Source organism: Thermobia domestica, chromosome 6 (assembly GCF_964235325.1).
Source record: "Thermobia domestica chromosome 6, izTheDome1.hap1.1, whole genome shotgun sequence".
Taxonomy (NCBI): Eukaryota; Metazoa; Arthropoda; class Insecta; order Zygentoma; family Lepismatidae; genus Thermobia; species Thermobia domestica.
The window spans coordinates 168,082,955-168,106,422 of record NC_137459.1 but is presented as its reverse complement, the minus strand read 5'-3'; the positions used below and the strand labels follow the sequence as shown (position 1 = coordinate 168,106,422).

The 23,468-nt window shown below is 35.1% G+C and overlaps 1 protein-coding gene across 7 annotated transcripts in view; it reads right to left on the bottom strand.

Annotated features, from left to right (window-relative positions):
* Positions 1 to 23,468, bottom strand: part of LOC145688308 (excitatory amino acid transporter 3-like) — an 885,785-nt gene that overhangs the window by 85,665 nt on the left and 776,652 nt on the right. For all 7 annotated transcript variants that reach the window (XM_081762339.1, XM_081762343.1, XM_081762345.1 and 4 more), the window contains one exon: positions 22,497 to 22,955. In XM_081762339.1, the coding sequence (XP_081618465.1) occupies positions 22,497 to 22,955 (459 nt within the window). The remainder of the gene's footprint in view (positions 1 to 22,496; positions 22,956 to 23,468) is intronic.

The window sequence follows — 23,468 nt, the reverse complement described above, 5'->3', positions numbered from 1 at the left end:
ACAATACCAAAATCGAGTTGTGGTCAGCCACAGCGTGGCACACTACACGTCTCCTTATCCTGCACAAATTTTATGAAAATATTTGAATCCCCTTCCCCTTTAGAATATTATTTTAATGAAAGTGTAATTATATATTAAGAAAACACAAGATAATATATATTTTTGTATAAATCTTCAACTCTCCTAATATTTTAAGATACGCCTGTTAATGTGACATGATAAAAAAAAAAAAAAAAAATAGGAAGAACTATCTTCCACAATTCACTTCAAACGGGGAAGCCGTTTTCTGTGATCCAATCACAAATAACAGGTGATGTATATTCCAATGTGGCGAGAAGATATAAAAATTGGATCTTCTCTCCTTAAAACCGGAATTTTCGAAAATATTGGGGAACGTGTCCGCTTACTTGTAAAAAGGAGTTTATATGCAGAGTTTTATCTTCCTAACTTGAGGAGCTCATAATATACTCAAGCTTTCGCATTAATTTTTACTCCACACCTCTTTAGGATATTCCCTTTAATCAAAGTGATGATTTAACCTAGATCGAGATAGATAAAGTATGTTCCACAATTAATTTTAAAATTCTTTCCGTGGTTCATTCACAAACAATAGGCAACATCACTTTCATTGTAGATGATAAACAAATTGGGTATATAAAATCCTTTAAAACGGGAACTTCTAGAAGCGATGGGACACATGTCCACGTTGAGGAGTTTATATGCCGAGTTTCATTTCCCTAATTCCACGGATTTATGTGGTACTCTATTCTGGACAAAGCACTTGAATCATATTTACCTTCCTTAGCATACTTTTTTTCTTTAAAAAAAGAAAACTTTATTGTTCATTGCTCTCGTAATAAAAATATTTTTTGTCCAAGTCTCAAGTTTCTACATATTTTAACATGTCCTGAATTTTCAGTGAATCATTTTCAATCTTCCATATAATCGTGCATATTGCCCCCTACCCTTTTTACGGGAGCAAAATTTCCGAAAATGCTAAAATAGGTGTTTTACTTGTTTTTAATTGAGTTCGTATAACGAATTTCACAACTTAAATCAATCCACATACTATGTGTTCTCTAACTAAATAATCAGATGTCTTAGTATTATATAAATTGCCCTCTTACCCTCTTTAGAAGAGGAATTTTCGCAGATGCTGAAATAGTATTTAATTATTTTTATTTTGGGAGCTCATACAGTAATTTTCATATTTTCTTAAGCTAATCGTTACAATGGACACTTTCACATGAAAGAAAGGAGATTTGGATATTATAGTAATGACCACTTTTCACCCTAAGGAGTGTAATTTTCTTAATTCCCCACATATGGCACTTTGTGAATATATTAAACAGAAATTTCAATACTATAGAAATATCCCCTGTTACTATTCAGGAGTGAAATTCTCAAAATTCTTGAAACACATATTTCCCATTTTTAGTTGAGAGTTTATAAACCGAATTTTACTTCCAACTTAACCAAATCCTCATATTGGGGACTTTCTCAATAGAGGAAGAGAAATTTGGATGTTACAGAATTTACTCTAGTTTGTCTTCTTGAGAATGGAATTTTGTCACATTGGGCATTTTGTCAATAAATAATATGAAATTTCAATGTAGTAGAAATTGTCCCCCGTCCACTTTAGGAAAAGACTTGTTCAAAACACAAACACGTAACTCCTTTTTTTTTTTTTTTTTTTTTTTACGAGTTCATAAACCGAATTTTATATCTCGAAAAAAAAAATCAGAAAAATAAACACACTGCAGAACAAGACTGCACTTATTTAATATAAAAACACATTTACACGTGACATTTTGATCTTCTAGCCAAGATCCTCATCAGACGTACACTCTGATGTACATCAGAGTCATGGTTCGATAACTAAAAGGTTGGTGGTTCGAAACTCGACTCGGAAGATTTTTTTTAAAATTCTTAACCCCCCCAGATCTTAAGATGTTTCTCTCAATTTGCAATTGCTCTAAAAACAGTTCTCTATTTTAAATCGACAACTGCCCAACGTAATCCTCGTAGTTCGGAACCTTGCCTTCTTCTGTTTCACAAAGTCACATTTTTTCTCCAATTCTAAACTTGTATATGTAAATCATTCCTTTCTGTCTCCATATTTGAATCTCAATGGCGTCCATGAACTCATGAGACTTGGGATCAAACCATCGACTCTTGAAATCAAATGTAAGCGCTCTAGCAATGTGCTATCGTAACTACATAGGTTTGTTGTTAAAATCAGCGTCATTTTCGATTTTGCCTGGGTCCGAGGAAGGCGGAGATTCTCCGCCGACATAATAGTTTAATTTTGTTATAAGTAAAAACTGAAATGAAATTTAAGTTTTACATCCCAAGATTATGTGATGATGAGCAATGAAGGGAATGGTGGAATGAAGAGAGTGGGAGGAAACGGGAGAATCCACGCACACGGTGTTTGTCCACCACAAAGTTTACTTGGCGTGAGCTGGGATCGAACTGTTTTTTATTAGTGTATTACTATACATGTGATCAAAGAATATGTATTTATCAAGCTCAAGGAAGGGGGCAATTACACCCTTTTATCCTGCCAAAATGACGACAACTGGAACATTTTCTTGCAATTACTGACAAGAAGTGAATAACACTCATTTCTGTCAGTAGTTTTTAGAGCTCTGCTCCCACATTACAGACTTTGGGAAACACAAAACCTACTGCCATAATTAACAATTTCCATAGATTTCACAAGGAGCTTCTTCCTAGGTTGATATGATATGCAACCTTTAAAGAAGGGACAGAATGCAAATAAGGGCGTTTATGAAACTATGAGAACATTTTGTTTTATTCAGGCTCTAGAAAGGCATTTTAGAACAAACGAATGAAAGAGACGGTTTTAGAGCTATAAACTTCGTAATGTGGTTCCTGTTTTTTCCGTCTGAATGGAAAGAGTATATTACGTCACACACTGCTTTAGGCAAGGAGAGGTGGAGAAGGGGGTGAGTTGGGTAGAATAAAAGATGTAATTAGTCGATGAGAAGTGTATTTCTGAAAGCATAAGCACACGGTGCAATAGTTCGTTCCTAAATTGGATTTAAACTTTTTGTAACATTTTCTATGCATCGAACTGTACAGCTTTTAACCGTAAGGATTTTCCGATCCATGTTTACTATTTTTTCTCTTCTTTTTTCTTTTTCTTTTCTTTTTTGTCTATGCAGTCAAGAATTACTCTGAAATTTCAAATCATTTAAAACCATTTGGATTTTATTTTACATAGCAGTTACAAATAATTGTTTATTATTATAGTCACTTTTGTGATTTCGAAATTTGATTTACACTTCAATATGTTTAATACATAACACTACTAACCAGATGATTTCATGAACTTTTAAGTTGTACATAGTTCGTATAGTTAGTGGCAAGATTAGTGCTTTTTTCTGCTTTTAAGTATTAAACGCTATTTTAAAATGAGAGAGAAGAGACGGAACCGTGATGCACTACTAAACTCAGTGACATCATATTAGGATTACGAAATACCTTACGAGACAAAGAAAAACACGCTCAAACCACGTGATTTTGTATGCTCGAATGTGGAATTCTCTTCGGAAAAGAGCCGAAACCAGCCCTTTGGCTAGCAACCAAGAATCCATGCTACATTACCTGAGAAGAGACGATTCCCTCTCAGTTTATTTTTGTCATATGAAGCAAAGCACTTGTCACACGGCTTCACTTTCTTCCGAGACAAGACTACGAAATTTCAGAGCGAACGAGGAAGCACCGTGTCTAATTCTCAGAATGGCTTCTACAAACAAACTTACAAAAGCCATATCAATTTTAACGCGAAACTAATACAGGATCTACCGTAATTTATTCGTATGTTACAGTTTGTTCATTTGGTGGCGTGACACGTCTGTTCCAACTCTAATTAGAATTCTCCAAGACAGATTCATTAATCTGCATATATTTAAAATTTTACATTCAGTATAATAAACTATTTGTTGGAATAATAATAATAATGAGGCCATGATTTTAGACAATTTTAATACACTAGAAAGAATATCATTATTGGAACTGATATATTTTATTGTTTCAAAAGTTTTAAATTCACGTTCACGTTTCTGCTCTCTTTCTCCTCTTTGACTGCCCAGAAGAGTTTCGAACGAAACTTAAATAAGAAATCTGATTACAGTCACGCAAGGAATCCAAGTATTTGATAATTTAACATTCCAAGAATAAAACAACTTAATTTGTTTATTCAATTATTTAACACAAATTTATCCAGTGAATATTCAGTTGGCTAGAAGCATTATTGATTTATTTCTTTGATAAGAGGGAGAAATAGCTTGCATACATGCATTTTCCTTTATATATTTATTATTACACACAACTAAAGGAAAACTAATCTGGTATGTCGTCTCATATTGCTTAATAAGCAATCATATGCCTGGTTTGTTGTTACATTTTAAGACTAATTTGTGAGACACGGTGACCCAGGTGAACAACATTGGGGTTGTTCTGTTCTCTCCTACATTCTCAATCCATTAGTTCTTTAATGAAAGTAAACGGTTATGAGTCATGTGTCTTCTTTAGCGTGAAAGTTTATAAGCGTTAAAAATTTCATTTTATTTTAAAGGATTTTTTTTTTTGTTCAAAATACTGTTTCAATACCATTTTAGCTACTTGAATTTATTTTAACAAATCATGATTAAACTGTAAGTGGTATTCTTATTTGATAGTTACAGTTACATTTGAGAGTTTCATATTTAATAATAAGTCTCTCTTTCCCTTTCTTTCTCTTGTACACACTCAGTAACGTGGGTCAAAATGAAATCAAATCTAAGTTTTACGTCCCTCGTTTATGTCGGCTAAGCTAAAGAATACGGTGATGATGAGAAATGAATGAAATGGTGGAATGATGAAACTGGGAGGAAACGGGAGAACCCCAAGAAAACCCACCACACAGTGTTTGTCCACCACAAAATTCACTTGGCGCGAGTTGGGATCGAACCAAGGATCCCATAAACCAGAGGTGAAAACACTACCACTGAACCACCACGTCCGTGAGTAACGTGAGTAAAGACTATGTTTGAAACCTTGAAATAATAAGATAACGTTACATTGGCATCTATTTAGAACAGTTTATTTAGAATAATTAATTTGTACCTAATATCTTCTGCATTTGACAATCTAATTACTTGTTGGTAATTAGATTAGCTTTTATTTCAAATTCTACCACAAACCAAATAATCATTGTTGAGCGGAAATAATATGGAAGCTATCTATTATAAACAAGATAATGTTTAATTTTTAACCACTAAACAAAAAGATACGATTCACTTTTTAAAGTTGTTGCAACAGCTTATCAGAAAAAAATAAATCTGCAAATTGTAATCATCAATACTCTGTGAAAGCTTCAGAAGTCTAATTAGATTTGAATGTTCCATGTTACTATCAACGACAAATGACCTTTAGAAAAAAAAATCCTCCGACGTAATAAGATATCATAGTTGTGGACAAAAGAGAGTAAACTGCGTTGCAAAATAATAATTCTACTGTTTTTTTTTTTTTTTTTTTTTTTTTGTATGGTCATCCAGAAAATAAAGACCGCTTAGTTATACAAAATGAAAAATAGAATATTTGTTGGATAAAACAATTATGTCATATCTAAAACCCACTCATTTCTCTATATAATCACCACTTACATTTAAACTAGTGCTGTCGAAATAGTTTTTTTTTTTAAAAACTAAAACCGATTTTTGAAAAAAAGTGAAATATCATAAAACCGAAATGTCGATTTTGCAAACCGCTTTTGCGGTTTGTTTTGAAAACCGCATTTTAGGTTTTTAGTTCTCAGAAAACCGGTTTTCTCAAAACCGAAAACCGTAAATGTCTCAAAATTTCGACAGCACTAATATCAAGTAACGACGAGAAAGCAGCAAAGAATCTTTCCCAACTTCGGCTCACAGTTGCCAGATGGAGGGAAATTTCCATCGGCGTAGGAAAAAAAATGCTCAAAATTTTCAGAGGGGAATGAAGGTATTTTTTTAAAAAATGTCTTACAGTGTAGGGAAATTCTTGTTAAGTACTTTTACAATTGGCAGAATATATAAGTTGCAATTTCTCACAAAGAGGCACGGCTATCGTTATTGGGAAGTAAAAAGTTACAGAATAAAACATGATCGGTGTTCCCTTCACGTATAAACTATTGCAGGTGTCTGGGACTTGCGATAAGAAACCAGTCAACACATCAAAACCACAACATTCACATTTATCGGAGTATCATCAAATCCACAATAAAATTGGTTATTGCGATCTAAATTTTCTTTCTTTCTTTTATTTTTTTTTAAGAAAGGGTGGTGGAGTTCTTTTGTTAACAAAAGAAAGAGTGGCAGTACTATTTTTAGGAACAAGGGGAAAGAGTAATCTATCTATTAAAATGCTACAATAGCAACTAAGAACGCCTGAGCTCCAACCTATAACTTTAGCTTTCAAGTCTTTCATTTACGGTTGTGTGATTTCACGTTTAACAGAGATAAACCAGTATTTGTACTTTAAATAATCTAAATTAGTTAACTATATCTTTTTCATAGTTTGATATAAAATTGTTGTTCAAAGCCTTTGTATTTTAATAAGCCTTCCCTAAAATCAATGCATGTGAATTGTGCTTCCATCTTCCGAGTTCTTTTAAACTATATGTTGAGGACGTTTATATGTTTGTGGTAAATCTTTTCGACAATGAGATCTCGGAAACTACAGGCTGTAGAAAGATGACGTTTTCACTGATCGATTGGAAATTTTGCGTAGGTTATCCAGTTCTAATTGAATATTTAAGAAAAACATGGCCATTATTTCTTTATTACATTTTTAGGGCACGCTGGAAGCGTTGAAATTAAAAACTAAAGCATCATATCCTATGCGTTATACATTTCAACACCACATTGTTGTATACTGGGGTTGTATGTGTGTCAGGCGTTTAATTCATGGCCAAATAATAATGAAAAAGAAAGGATAACCATTTCTCCACTCTAAGATAAATCTTTATTTTTTGAGTGTTTTGCCCAATGAACACCATATATAACTATCATTATAATTAATTGTGTATATAATGTACTTGCTTATTGCACACTGCATGCAAGAAGAAAGAAAACACTGGTCATACATGAATTAGAAACTCCAACCGGACGTAGACTCAAATCTTGCAAACTGTGCGAGATATTGAGAAAAAAATAATCGACAAGATCTCCCCTTTATGATACGCCTTGCCGATTTTTTTTCAAGACTTCTTTCACTTGTGTCTGTAAAGGGACATATGCAGATGTGAGAAATGAAAATGATAATTTATGCTCATATGCGAATGATGCGCTGTGTAGAGAGCGAAGGTTCAGCTAGTGATAATATAAAAGATCTCAGTTTTAGTGGATGAGATTTTAAATTGAATTTCATGAGTTGCATGTGCAGTGATCTTAAATAGGGATATACCTTATTTTCTATTTAGCTTAGGTTGCATATTACCCGATTTTAGCGGGTACCACCCAATTTTCAGGTTCTATATTCGTCCCCCGTTTAAATGTATCTTAATCACAAAAAAAAAAAAAAAAAACACCCGCTTTTTGGGATTGGAGAAAAATCTAAGACGACTTAGTTGATAAAGTGTTGGTATATGCAACGTAAACCGCTACATCTCTGACAATCTCAATCGCGATTGAGTTACATTTGGACTCGCGCTCAGGCTCAGGCTGTGGGCTATCTGAGTAGTGCGCGTGTGCAGGGCCATTTGCTAATAAGAGATCTGCTCTAATGCAGAATTGTTTTCTTTGTGTAGTTCATATGTTTTTAATGTAATGTATTGGAGGTTCTATAGGAATGAATATTCGTTGGTAGTTGTTGTGACGAACATACTCGAACTATTCATGCCTTCATAAGCTACAGGAATGACGGACGATAATTTCAAGTGTAACTTTAAAGACTCTTATACAGGGTGTCCAATATACAATGCAACCAGGAGTTTGGGATAGAACTTTTGAACCGGAAGCGGTACACAAATAGTGATTATACCAAAATGAAACCTTGTTTATTAACATAATTTTAAACTAGGAAGCAACGATTGAAGTACAAGAACAACCACACAGTGTTGCCAGATGTAACCGAAGGTGTAAATATATATTACAAATCACGTAAATTGACTCATAACTCATATGTATGGAGTTTCAGTTTGTGTAGTTGGAGTAGCTTGGAAACTACAGAGCAGAAAAAAGAATTTTTTATTTCCATCGATAACCAATTTGAATAGGCCTCTGTAAGGGGTAACTAGGGAAATCATAGTTTTCATAAAATAACACACTGAATTGGCAACATTGCTGATGTTTCAGTGCATCAAAAGATGTGTTAAGGATCTGTCTACATTATGCAATTACTGAAAACAATGAAAAAGAACCTTTGCAATTACCATTATAAAATTCTTTCTTATATACACCCGGCAACATTGCTATTCATCACTAAGTGTATTGTCAGTTTTACAGCAGATGCTGGAAGTGCCTCCCGTTTTGATTCAAGCATAGGTTCACACGTTTCACCATGTTGGAAGCATCTTTACGAAGAGTAGAAGTGTAAATGTTCTTAGTGCCACATTGAATGTTTGTTCGAGGTCTTGTATAGTTCGAGGATTGTTCTTGGATACTTCTTGCTTTAAGCAGCCACATAGAAATGAATAGCAGTGTTGCCGTGTGCATGCAAGTAAAAGTTTTATTATGATAATTTCAAAGTTTCTTTTTCATTGTTTTCAGGAATTGCATAATGTAGACAGATCCTTAACACACCTTTTGATGCACTGAAACACCAGCAATCTTCCCAATTCAGAATGTTACTTTATAAAAACTACGATTTCCCTAGTTGCCCCTCACAGAGATCTCGTCCGATTGGTTATCGGTGAAAATGAAAAAAATTCTTTTTTCCACTCCATTGTTTCCAAGCTACTCCCACTGTACAAACTGAAAATTAACGACAGAACATCCATGAGTTACAGGGGTGTCATTTCAGACTTCGCTTGAGGGGGGCAAGAGCACCATGGACATATGACTTTCACGTTTTGTATTAGTATATCCAGTGTGCGAATTAGATAATCTATATTGGGGGGGGATAACATTAGGCCAAAGGACATAGTCTGAAGGTTCAAATTTCAAAATGAGACAATAAATGCCTTGCCCCCCATATATATATATATAAGTGTGTGTGTGTGTGTGTGTGTGTGTGACATCTGTAATAAATAAGAGATTTATTAATTTAGTAAATCTACCGACAATAACTATGCGCATATATATTGTCTGACATACACACACCCCACTAAACCTTTCTGAACGTGTTTTAATGTTGTACTCACTCTTGTCCCCGTAGCTCTCTAAGGTTTATTTAGTTAATAATTTGGCTCGAGCGATAGCCATGATCACAAGCATATGTTAATTTTTCCACTCATATTGAAAGCTTCCACTTTATATTAATACATACAGGTTGCGAAAAGAAACCTACTTCAGTCTTGTGAAAACCACTAAAATTATCAGTTAAACCGGACACTTTTTTTTAAAGAAAATCTAGATATTAGCCTATCAAATAGGAAATGGATTGTTGCTGGTCCCGATTTCTCACATCAAGGTCAAATCGAAGGCCAAATATTTAAAATCTCTCAATTCAAATTTCGAGCTTGGGCTTCTACTTCCCGCTAAAGCTGTGCTCATCACGACTTTTTTTCTCCAAATTTCGATTCCGTGATGGGCACGGAAAGTCAACACTTAAAAATTACTTTACTGTTAGGTTGAAGATGAGTTGATTCACTATGGGCTACGTTATTCAAGTAAAGTAAAACATTACACTGAAGTTTTTCGGACAACATTAATTGCGTGGACAGCAAACTGTACAGCAAAAAGATGGAAAAATGAAGGGTTAACTTAAAAAAAAAACAACCGCTCCAGTTGAAATGCTAATACAGACACGGAGAACCAGTCGTATTAACAAATGCTGAAACAAATCTTGAATTATTCGCTTATTCACCTAAAAATCACCTTCATTAACATGTCTGCTCACTAGGAGCGTATCCCCCAGCGTGCACGTTAACATATACTTACGAGAGAATACCTATATCTCAGATTTTGAGTACAGTTTCAAAAGTTCATTTCCGTAAACTGTAAAAGCAGTGATTACTATGCTAATTATCACAAATTAAATGCAACTTTTGAGTTGCATACACACAACCTACTAGGGAATGAAGACCATGTGCTAACAAAGAGTACACTGGAAAATGAAATAACATGTTATAACAAAAATTAAAATAAGATGATAATCGATACAAATATAGAGGATGAATATGACATATCCGAACTTCGCCAAGTATGGTAGAAGAAGCTATTTGTTTACTTCTTCTTGGCCAACCGCTAAGAACATTTATAAATCTATATGTGGCTTTGTTATACGCAATTAGTACATTCAAATTCACAAACGATGACGAACTGAAGGGTACGAAGGCACAGTTGCAAGTAACAACCGTAGTCATAATAATATAGTTCTACTAAACAACGTTGAAAATAGTGGGTAATTAGGTGGTAAGTAGAAATGACCAAAACTGAACAGTTTACATCGATCATTTCGAAATACAGCTAGAAGATCAAATTTACAAGAAATAACAAAAATCAGTGAAATTTGGAGTTATACTAAGCATAGTTTGAGGGGGAAAGCGGGCATCCCCGGTGGGGATACTTCAGCTGACTTCTTTGGGGGGGAACAAAATGTGATTGAGGGGGAAAATCCCCCTCATCCCCCCCGGTAATTCGCACCCTGAGTATATCAATAGACAATCGATTATAGTATATGTGTTCCTCAAACTCTTGGGGGGGGGGCAATTGCCCCCTCCTAAATGACGCCTCTGATGAGTTATGAGTCAATTTACGTGATTTGTAAAAAAAATTATTTACACTTTCGGTTACATCTGGCAACACTGTGTTGTTCCTAGTGTACTTCAATCGTTGCTTCCCAGTTTAAAATATATATATATATATATATATGAATATGGCTTCATTTTGGTATACCCTTTATTTGTGTATAGGTTCAAAAATTCTACTATCCCAAACTCCGGGTTGCATTGTATATTGGAAACCCTGCAGAAGCGAATTTACGTATGTTAGCCAGGGCAGAACTCAGTTTGAAGCAAAAAGTACACTCTGGGAAAACTCAGTTGCGTTTGAAAAGTAGGCTGTGTGGAAGCAAACTGTACCCCACCTTATTTTTGTATATTTTGTAAACTAGACCACGAGGAACACGAATCTGAAGGAATTTTGACATTCCGAATTTCGGAACTCGAGATATTAAAACTTAAATTTTAATATAGATGCTATGTATCTATATGAAAAAAAAAAATATATATTCTCTATACGAAACGTATTTCCTGTGAGATATATAAAGGTAACCAAGAAAGTTCTATCGCTTTTTGTGGAGGTCTGTGTTTAATTGGTCCTCACACGTTGAGTTGAATGCGAATGGAGAAAAGGCGAATGTCAGTTGTTTGTGTGGGTATATCCAACATTCTACCTGGTTGTGGCAGTCCAGTTACAATGTGAACTTGTGTGAGGACAGAGTGAATATGGAACCTCCACAGAGCGTCATAAGGGCGTGTATGCTATACGAGTTCAAACTTAAGTCAAACGCCACTGCAGCGGGGCGGAAGATATCTCACGCCTTTCGTGAGGGTGTCGTGATTACGCAGGGAGTGCAAGGGTGGTTTAGCAAGTTTAAGGACGGTGACGAAACATTCACGACAGACGCACCACGTACCGGAAGACCAACACATGTACAAAATGAAGATCTTCAGGTAGCAATTAAGGTGAACAGTGGACAGACATGTGAGGAACTGGGGCTAACATTCAATGTGAGTAAAGAAACCAGGTGAAGTCCAGGTGAAAATCAGGTGAAGTCCAGTTTGCTTCCCTGCAGCCGAAAAGTACACTGGAAGTTTCATCAAAGAAATAACTTTAAAAAAAAGTGCAAAAGATCCCAGGTCATTATTTGTAACACACAAGTTCACATCAGTACTGACGGTTTAGAACTCCCCACTTTTCTGATTTTAAAATATGGCAATCCTAATTTAGCTGTGACTTGTACAACCATCGAACTATCACTTTCGCACAGTTTTACACATATTACCATAATAGTCTTGGAGCAAATAAAAAAAAGTTAAAGCACACATATAAATCAATACAATTGTCTGGATTGATAGATGCTTTCATAATTGTTAAAAGGTGTAATTAAGAACAGCAAACATAGTTTCTGCTTTGAAAAAGAAAAACATGATTTCGCTTATAAAACCGCAAACATGGTTTCGGGCGGCTTTTGCAGAGCCTTTGCGGTTTCGGTTTCGAAAACAGACTTTGCGGTTTCATTTAAAAAAAAAAACAGTCTTTCCGGTTTCGGTTTTAAAAACCGCGTTCGCGGTTTTCGTTTTTAAAAAAAACCGGATTTCTCAAAAAAACCGAAAACCACAAATGACAAGAATTCGACAGCACTATTTCTAATTTAAACATTTGTTCTACAATATATGTTCACGAGCTCCCTCACATATTATCCAGGTCATACCAGTGCACGTAAAAACGAGAAATTCGTTACGGGAGCCTCGTTGATGACGTCTCCAATTAAATCTCAATCAATAGAAACAAGAAATTTAGACATAAAATTCGTTTCGCCACGATATCAAAGGGAAAAAAAAAGATTTAGTTTAAGAAAATACTCATCCTAAAATGATAAGAGGATTTTCTTTACGAAGTACAAAGTACCTCACGAGTTTTTAAAAGTTAGGAACTTGCTATAAAAACGTCACACTAAAAGTTACTGAAAGCGTGTTTCAGTAGTACAAGGAAAAAGGGGATTTTCTATAAATGTTAATTTTTCGGTCTCATACTCACTAAACATCATTTTAACCGTGTAAGAATGGGTACTTTTGCTACTTAGAATTATACAGCGATATGAATGCAATGATATTTTTGTTCTAGTAATAATAGACTAGATTTGTGATATTTGTCAAATACTGAAAACCAGCATAGCTGGTAGAAGAAATGGTATTCTAAGTGTACTTTATAGGAGGTAAAACGTAGTCACTCAACTCTCAGAAATATTTTATTGTATTAACAAATACACAAAGTATAATTTCAATAGTTTAATATTAGAATACACGATTTTGCATAAATTTCGAAGTATTTTATATTTATTATTTCTTACATATAACTTAATGTCTCCAGATTCATGTGTAAATGTCATTTTCGGGTTGCGCAGAAGTAAGTCCTAGAAAAAACGAAATATTATATATGAAGGTCAGAAGTTGTTGTGACTCTAAAGCATGGTCTCAAGCACTAAGAATTAGAGAGATAGGATCAAAGCCGGATGTGTGATTTATTATTATTATTATTATTATTATTATTATTATTATTATTGTTATGTTATTTCATGGAAGCTACACTGTTAAAAATTTGAGGCGTCACTCGAGTTTTCTTCACGACCTATCACGGAATTAGGAACTTTCTTTTGATCGGGGCACCATAATATACCATATGAAAATGTCACTTATAGTTTTCATATTTTGGTTAATATTTCCGTGTTACCCATTTTGTATTTAAAGGATGTATTGTGTGCACACAATTAGTATCAAATTCAGACTTCTTAAAAAAAAAGCGCGGTGCCCCCTTTATAAAAGACGTAAAGCATAAACTTCTAGTATAATGCAGCTCTTATTCAAAAAAGTGCGTTTTTGATGGACAATAATCTTCAGTTTCCTCCCACTTCCTTATTCTACCAATGCCACTCACTTTTACTAATCATCTGTCTTCTTAGCCTACAGAACAGATCAAAGAGATATAGTATTAAAATATCTTTACTCGTGTTTGTGAATTCATTTCGAAACCAAGCAATTCTTTGTATGCTATAAATCCTCGTATAATTAAATAATAATCACACTGTTACTTCTCACGAAGCCACAATGGATTGGGGGGGGGGGGAGAAAAAGACAAACGGAAGTCCCAAATGTAACCACAGCTTTAATGATATCACATGATGACATTGGATGGAAGATTTGAATCACGCGAATACTCAGAATGACCAACTCATGTTAAACATCCGTTTGTGTCTTCTGATGAGAGAATGTGTAAAGCTTTGTTTTAGTTTTAGTACGAAGATGCAATGTTGCAATATTTGTAGAAGCATTCCAATTAATTACTTTCTTAATATAACCTTACGATGTACAAAGCGTACTAAAGTTTAGAAAAATGAATTCCGTAATGAAAGTTTGAATTTATAGAACATGTAAGAAAAACTCTGCACAATGATTCTGGTGGAAACATTACCAACAGCTGCCACAGTGAAGAATAAATGTTATCTTCTAATCTGTTATTTTGTCTTTATTCCAATAAGTTCACAAAGTTTATTAAGCAGAACGCAATTAAATCTGCATCTGTATAATCATCTTCATGACAAAGAATACCGCGAGGAAATCCCAACGCAATTAATACAATATAATCAACTGTAGCGTTACAGCTAAGAAAGATCTCTGTCCGGATAGATGTCAGTTCGACCTATAGCACGGCCAACAAGAGATGGTCTCTGACGTTTCTTACCACATGCGGTGGGACATTGCAGCCCCTACTTTGATACCAGTGTTACCAACCACGATCACTCTGTCTTATATCATTAAGTTGCCACTACAGTTGCACCGAAAAAAGCCTTCACACGCGAGTAGTGGCAATGTCTACGTTCTCTTACTGGACGCACTATAGTGATACCTGATCAGCGTTTCTAATATTAGTACCATTATTTGTAAACTATTTGACTCACATTAATTCGTTTTTACTTTCAGGCGAGGACAGGAGAGAGAAAAATATGAAAAAAAAACATAATTTGAGATTTTAACGAATTTACAAGTTTCATGGCCCTTACATACCGATATATTTATTTTTGAATATTTGTCCGTTCCAAGTAAAATGTTCACTTGCCTATGTAAGAGGTCACTGGTTCGTTTTATTTTAAAAGTTAATCTTCATAATAATTTACACGCCTTGTATCACTTTCTTAATTGTCGTTTAATATTTGATCACTTGCAAGCGTACATAATCGACTTTTCTACATATATAACAAAATATATGGACCTTCATACACACACTTCCTTTCTCGTCAATATGTCTTCGTATATGTATATTATTTACGACGTTGCTATAGAAACATCAACACACACTTAATTTTTGTTACTGATTACCTAAATAATAATTCGAAATCTCAATATATCTTTCTTTTCCTTATACATCATATTGCTCACATAATTCGCCTCTGATTCCTTTCATTAAATAGGCACAGATTGATAATAAAACAAAATGAAACATACAACGTTATCATTGTAGATGTTGCTTCGAACGGGACTTCCTTAATAGTCGTACTATGAAGGAAAGAACCCTGGGTTAACTACCATGAAACATTTATCTTTCGAATAGCCCTCATAAATATAATGTCACCTTTAATATACATATTCTACTTTTCCATATATAATATACTATAACTAATTTGCCTGAAAAAAATCTACGAGATCGTTTATTCTTGGAAATGGAGTTTTTTGAACGATTTTCTCAGGAATAACTCAGGGTATGTTGTTCATATTTTACAAATAAATATTTTATTAATAACCTAACAATGTGACAGAAAATATTTCTACTGAAAAAATTCACGAGGGGTAGTTTACTCCACGTCCATGAAGTGGAGTTCTTTTTTTTTTTTTTTTTTTTTTTGTGAGCAATTTTGTTCAGATTTTATAAATACAAATTGTATTAATAACTTAATATGATGTCAGAACTCATTTGTCATGAAAAGAAGAAAATAAAACTTAGTTACTTTTTTTTGGAGATAATCTTTCTTTGGGCGAAGTTTTTGCGAAAATGCCTTAAGACTTTTTTTTTCGTATTTCACAAAGGTTTCATTAGTAACTGCACCATATCATGATTTACTTTCAGGAATTGAAACGAGAAGAAGGTGTAGTAGCCCGCATATTTTTTTTTTCAAGTAGGTCCGTGCTTGTTCTCACAGCGATGAGGAGTTTCGAAAAGAAGAAGAAAAAAGATTTTACCAGAAATAAATAATATGTTTTATTATTATTAAATTGATATGTTAGGAAGAGTTCCAATCAAAACTGTGTTAACGTTATAAAGTTATGTCTGGATTATCAGCAACACATAACAATGGAGTTGCTCAGAGATAGAGCGCTCAACTCTGACGCGTGGAGTCCCTGGTCATTACCAGCTTTTGCCAAGTAAGCTCTGGGGTGAACAAAGTTAGTGTGCGTGGAGTTTCTCGTGGTTCACCCATTTCCTGCCACTGTCGTCATTCCACTGTTATCACCATCTCATCACCGTCCCCGTTAGCCTCTGTGCATAATCGTGGGATGTTGAACTACATAAAAAATGGATGTACGCAATAGTCGGAACTTCCAAAGTAGATACTCGCTCTCAAACCACCTTTGCATTAGGGATGGCCAAAATTTTCCGGAATCGGACATTTCACTTTCCGAAATTTTTCTGAATTCCGATTTTTTCAGAAATCGGATTTCTTAAATTCCCGATTTTTTTCCGATTTTACTTTCCGGATTCCGGAAAGTAAGTTCCGAAATTGGCCATCCCTACTTTGCATCAAGTACGGGTACCCTAGTCGGATTTGTGAATTACATCGCAGTTGGATCCTTATATAAACGTGGAAATGGTCATGGAACTAGAAAGATGGAACAAACGCCACTAGCAAGCTTTCGCAAAACTGAAGACAAAAGCGAGCCTAATTGCTGCACCACACGTAGTTTTTGAAATCTAGCATGAAACATATCCACACATTTAATTTTTTCCGGGCTACGACCATCGCCATGCACGTGCTTTCTTCGTGTTTTTACCATGTTCTCACTTTTTTTCTCCATGTAATATCAGTCATGATTTTTCTGTAATAGTTTATCCACATACAGAATTACTTTGTGACCTAAGCGTAAATTTTTAGCACTTTGCCCTCCTGAGGGTTTACGCCCCAAAAATGGCATCATAATCACAAAATTCAATTTTCGGACCTCCTTAAATCTACGGTGCCAGTAGTATCATAGCTGTGGATATTTCTGCAGACTCTTTACATGCAATAGTATTCAGTAAAAAAACTTATGACCACCCCCACTTTATGCCATTCCAAAATACAGCCCCTTTCAAAGTGTAATTTCCTGTAGCTTTTCTGGTGATTTCATGTATCGATTAGCAACCCTTAATCTTTATTTAGAAACAAAAGTTTATATTCTTCGTGTACCTCAGTCTGTCCTGTAAACATTCGTTTTTGTTTGGTGTTCGTCTGATTCGTACGTCCTGAGCAACTGTAGACATCACATCTGCATATTTTTTGACTTTAAAGCAAATTTTGTGACAATGTTATGAACTTAAATTATTCGTTTGAAAGTTTGAAACATGAAACAACTTTGCTACATTTCTGAATGTGATTCGTATGTTCTGAGGTCACATTCATATATTTTTATGCCTTTAAAATAAAACTTACAAATTTAGGACTGGAAACTTGATAGGTAATCACTAAAATAAATTGATGTACAACAACTTCACATTTCGTAAAAGGAAATATGAGGAGAGAGAATAATTACAAAGAGTAGGAAAATATGAGGAAATGCATAAGGAGGTGATATATATATATGGCTTCCAAAGAATAAAAAAGAGTATTACGAAAGTAGTAGAACATAAAAATGGGAAGGTAGTCAACAAGAAGAGTGAAATCTTAGGAAGATGGAAATAATATGTTGTTGATTTATATGAGAGTAGGGATAAGTCACGTGGCCAATATGTTGAAGCAGGAAACGAAGTACATAAGGATGATAAAGAGTAATACTCTTCCGGATGAATTTCAAAAAAGCTATACCGAGATTAGAAATGGAAAGACAACCAAGACAGATAATATATATCAATCGAATTCATTAAGAATATGGGAGACATGGGCAAGAAAGAATTGTTCCGACTCTTCAATGAAACAAGGGAGTGGCCAAAAGATTTCCTGAAGACGATCACGATACCTCCGGCTAAGAAATCAAATCCAGAGAGATGTGAGGACTATAGAACTACTAGTCTCATGTCGCATGCAGCAAAAGTTGTACTTCGAAAACTGAGCAAAAGGTTGTACGGACAAACAAATAAAGAAGTTAAGGAGGAACAGTTCTGGTTTAGGACAGGTAAGAACACAAAAGATTCAATTGGCTTATTAAATGGTAATCGGTGAAAGGTTTATAAAAGAAGGTAAAAGGTGTATGATATATTTATTGATCTAGAAAATACTTTCGACCGCGTGAACTTGGAATTGTTCTTAGATTGGAATTTGAGTTTAGCGTCCCGTTCAGCAGCAAGGCTATATGAGACGTGAACCTACAACTTAACATGGAATCCGAACCACATGAGCTTCTGATAGGAATTGAATCCAGGCTAAAGTCAAGTACGCTATCCACATAGCTACGAGGGAGCTAGGAAATTTTGTTGGAAATTCTGAAAAAGTTGGGTTGGAATGGAAAGATGCGAAGACTCATAAGAAACATATATGAAGCAACAAGTAAGTATTAGAATAGAGTAAGAAATGACAGATCAGAGGACAACTGAAAAAAAATGAAATGAAATCTGAGTTTTACGTCCCACGGTTATGCCGGATAGGCTAAAGGAGACGGTGATGATGAATAATGAATGAAAATGGTGGAATGAAGAAAGTGGGAGGAAACGGGAGGACCCCGAGAAAACCCATGCACACGATGTTTGTCCACCACAAAGTTCACTTGGAGGGAACTGGGATCGAACCCGGGAACCCAAGCACCAGAGGTGACGCTCTACCACTGAGCCACCGTGGCTCCAGATGGCAACTGGAGTGAAGGGTGTGATAGAAATAATGTCTGTCACTTACATTATTTAATATCTATTTAGAAGAGAGAGCGAAAAGAGTCTATATAATCAAGATAGCATTTCAGCAGGAGATAGAATGATTAGATGTAGCTATACAGTTTGCAGATGATACGGCGATTGTTGTGAAATCTGAAGAGAAATTCAATAAGATGTTAGAAAACTTGAGTAAGAGCTGTTACGAATATGGGATGAAAATAATTGTGAGAAAGACAAAAGCCTTGAGATTGGAACGAAGTAGTCTGTGTCAAATATAGAACTAGGAGGAGGGAAAACAGAACAAGTCACTAGTTTTCCATACTGCTATTATTATTGTGATGATACGAAGTTCAAACTTGATATAAAAGCAAAAATAGGAATAACGAAGGGGGTTTTAGGAGAAAAAAAGACTATTTTGAGGGTCTTTGAGTAAAGAGTTGAGAAAAGCCACCGTGCGTTTTCTTGTTGGATCGCTGACAGCCTGAAGATGGCTTAATATCAAAACTGAGTTTATATTTTATTGTTATTTATTTATTTTTAGAAAAGAATTGGTTGATAATGAGTTTTATCCTTTTATATTTGTATTTCCGAGAAGTGAAAATCTGTAAATACTAGGAAACTGAAATAATAAATTTCAACAAAATTTCTAATTTTTGTGTCCTTATTCTTTGCTTCAATGTCTGATTTTGTCTTTTGATAGCTAAATACTGTTAGATATAGTATTTATGTTTACTGTATCAATCTGTAAACCAACTAATACATTATTTTCGCTAAGTGCGTCAGCAAATATGAGTCAACAAACCTCGGTCAATAGATACGAAGGTGTGTTTTTCTAAATAAATAAAAAAAATATTAAGCAATAGCTGATACGACATCCAGACAAACTTTATAATGAACTTCCCCCTCAGCAACAGTATAAATACAAGATTCACTGGCCTCTCTTCAAAGGCAACACAATTAGTGGAGCTCAGTTCCACGAGTCACAGAACTAACATCTGTGTCTCTCAACAAGCGCTACACCTGGCAAAGATGTCATTGTGCAGACTTACTTTCTCTCTGGCAAACTTTAACTATTTGTCAAACAGAAAAAAAGAAATGATCCTATTACGAAAAGAAAACAGCAGCCACGAGGAAGCAACAGGAGCATTGCTCTTAGTCTGATCATTATTTTGATTACCATTGGAAAGTTGGAACTTAATATGCGGTTTAAACCAAGTGTATGAAGAATGCATGGATTAACTCATCGTCCAATTACTATTCGTGAAGCATGGGCTTTACACCAATCATAAAACTGCTTTGCGAGCTCATTCGTGACTAAGCGGTTAGCGTACGTTCTTTTGGCGTGGGAGACCCAGGTTCGATTTCCGGCAGGTTCGGATTTCACGTTAAAGTCGAAATCAACTCAACTCAAAACTGCTTTGTCTTATGTGCGATACATTGGAGGAATTCGGTACGATTCGTGGAGATGCCTTCCGAACGCACACTTGAGGAAACATAAAACAACAAAAGTGCAGCAACAATGTTTCCAAACTTAGGATACATGACGAATGAGGACAAGAAAACACTTAAAGAAGTATAACACGAACACTAAGAATTATTCGAGTTAAACCACCACAATAATAATAGCAATAATATATAATGTAATGTAATATATATATATATATATATATATATATATATATATATATATATATATATATATATATATATATATATATATATCTGTGTGTGTGTTTCATCAGTATTTTGATAACGAAAAATAGCCTTGAGCCACCAAGTTTTGTGCATAATCAGATCTCCACCAGATCTAATAGTGCACCAAACAGTTTTTGTCGACTTTAGGCTCCAGAAAAATTGGCAGGGGGAAAGGGTCAGTGTGTATGAGCGTTTCTGATTATGTGAGAACGCCTTGCACATATGCAACAAACAATACACATCTGTTACACGGGTTTACATGAGAGAAAAATATTACTAATTTATTTAACTTATTTCTTCATTTATTTTCAGATATTTTGCATAAAGTTTATTCTCTCCGTGCAGAGAATGGGCATTGCCAGCTAGTATATCATATAACGATATAGGATAGTTTTGAAATAGTTGATGGATGAATAATATTAGGACCACTAGTTGGTACATCAAGACGAATATGTTAGCTGAGGGGCGTACGAGTAGAACCTTTTCAATTTTGCAGGAAGTGGCTTGCCAATCACGTCAAAACACTTAGGATGTTAATAACTGGTTTGTCGATGACTCTACAACCATTGCTAATTATAAAATTACGAGCAAGGGCGTTAAACTAATGGTTTCTTTAGTTACATCCAGATGCCGTTCATGGTTTGTATTATGAGATAGTAGAAATTTTAAGTGTGTAAATTTCACTATTTTCGTTCATTGTTGGTCCTTTATTCGTCCGCAGAGGCTCTGTGGTAAGAGCTCACATCTGGTGCGTGGAATCCTGGTGCGATCCCAGCTCCCGCCAAGTTGGCTTTGTGAAACAAACACCATGTTCGTGGGTTTTCTCGAGGTTCTCCCGTTTCGTCCCACTTTCATCATTCCATCATCTTATCACCATCCCCCTTCGCCTATAATTGTGGGACATTAAACTAAAAGAATCAATGTGCATAAGCCACATTTTCAATAATATATATATATATAATACACGAGGGCAAGTCAAAAATTATTTGCAATTTTGACAGAACCCTTCTTACATTGTTCATACTGACATCTATCCTCGTGTATTATATTGTTATACTGTTGTATTCATACTATGAAAATTTGATCCTAATTCTCTATTTGTCTTCCTTTTATTGCAGATAGATAATGGCCGCACCACTAGAAATTAGCACCAAAGAGGAGCAACCAGAAGTAATCAGTATTTTGTTTTTGGAAGGTGTATCAGGGGTCGCAATCGATCAAAGACTTTCGGAATAATAGTCAATATTCACTCGTCTGTCTAACAGAACCATATCACGTGCACACTCAATGTTGTTGTTATCTGTGGCCGTAGATGGTCGTCCGGCTCCTTCCTCGTGCGTAACACTTGTGCGACCATTTTGAAAAATTTCAATCCATTCGTAGACACTCCGTTTCGGCAAGACACTGTTCCTATATTGTGCCAAAATCTTTGATGGATTGCGGCCCCTGATACATCTTCCGACAAAGAAAACCGGATTTCTGCTCGTTATTCTTCTTTTTTGGTCCAAACTTCTAACGGAGCGGCCATAATCTATCTGCAATAAAAGGAAGACATGTGGGGTAATTAGGATCAAAATTTCATAGCATGATCACAACAACATAACAATAAAATACACGAGGACAGGTCAGTATGAACAACGTGAGAAAAGTTGTCAAAATTGCGGATAATTTTTTACTTCCCCTCGTATATCTAGTTTGGATTTTGAACGTTAAAAAAATAAAATTACAGAACCTACAAATATAAGAGTATCAGATCGAAAAACCTTTTTTAAAATTTAAAATATTAAAGATAGAGACATATCCTGCTATCTACACCCAACATATGGATTGGTATTTAAGTCTAGATTTACACAAACCTTTCTCTATTATAAAATAACTTACCTTAACAAATCCATCAGCGTATCTTCTGTCATCACATTTCTTACAGAACTCTTCTTTGTCACTTCTTTCTCTGTGGAAGGAGTTCCAGGGTGGATACTGCTCACCAAGATAATACCCAAAACAACGGCACACACAGTGGTCATCAGATAGTACACAATTGCACGGCCTCCTATCCTTCCGGACAAACTCAAGTCGAGGGAACCAATCGCAGATATCAATGAACTTACAATCAATGGTAGAATAAGAGATTTGAGTATTCGAAGAAAGATCTCTCCAACAAATTGGACGTACATAATATCTCTTGCGGGCCACGCTCCATGACGTACGTTACGTAATACAATTCCAAGTGCTACTCCACCAAGCACACCTAATACTGTTAACAATGTCAGAAGATTCGATCGCATGAAGTGAACGAAGTAACTCCTGAACGACTTCGCCATGTCGGCCCTCCTCGTTTGCCTGTAAAAGAAATAATATTCAGGTATTCAGAACACTATTAAATACTGAGTGAGACTGATAATTGTAAATATTTAGGATTAAATTAAAACTAGCAAAACAATTACATTTTCTTACGTTTGAAAATATTCAGATATTTTACTGGTATCTTAAAGAATATGTCAATAAATACAGGGTGTTTCAAAACAACACCGACAACGTTTGGAGGTAATTCCTGACACCAAGATAAGACAAAAGGTATAGACGAACCTGGATGCACAAATGCTTCCTTTCGGAGTTATAGGCTGCCGGAAACGTGAAAAAATGAACTTTAAAAGGTCTATAGCTCCAAAACTATAGGGCCTACCGTAGTCGGGTCAAGACTTTACTAAGGAACTAATATGTGCTCTATCCAGAAATGCATGCTTCAGAATCCTGCAGTACTTTCGCAACAATTTTTATAGAGGTAGTTAGTGAGTACTTAGATTATAAGCCCGTAACTAAACTGCCTGTATAAAAAAATGTTGCGGGAGTTCC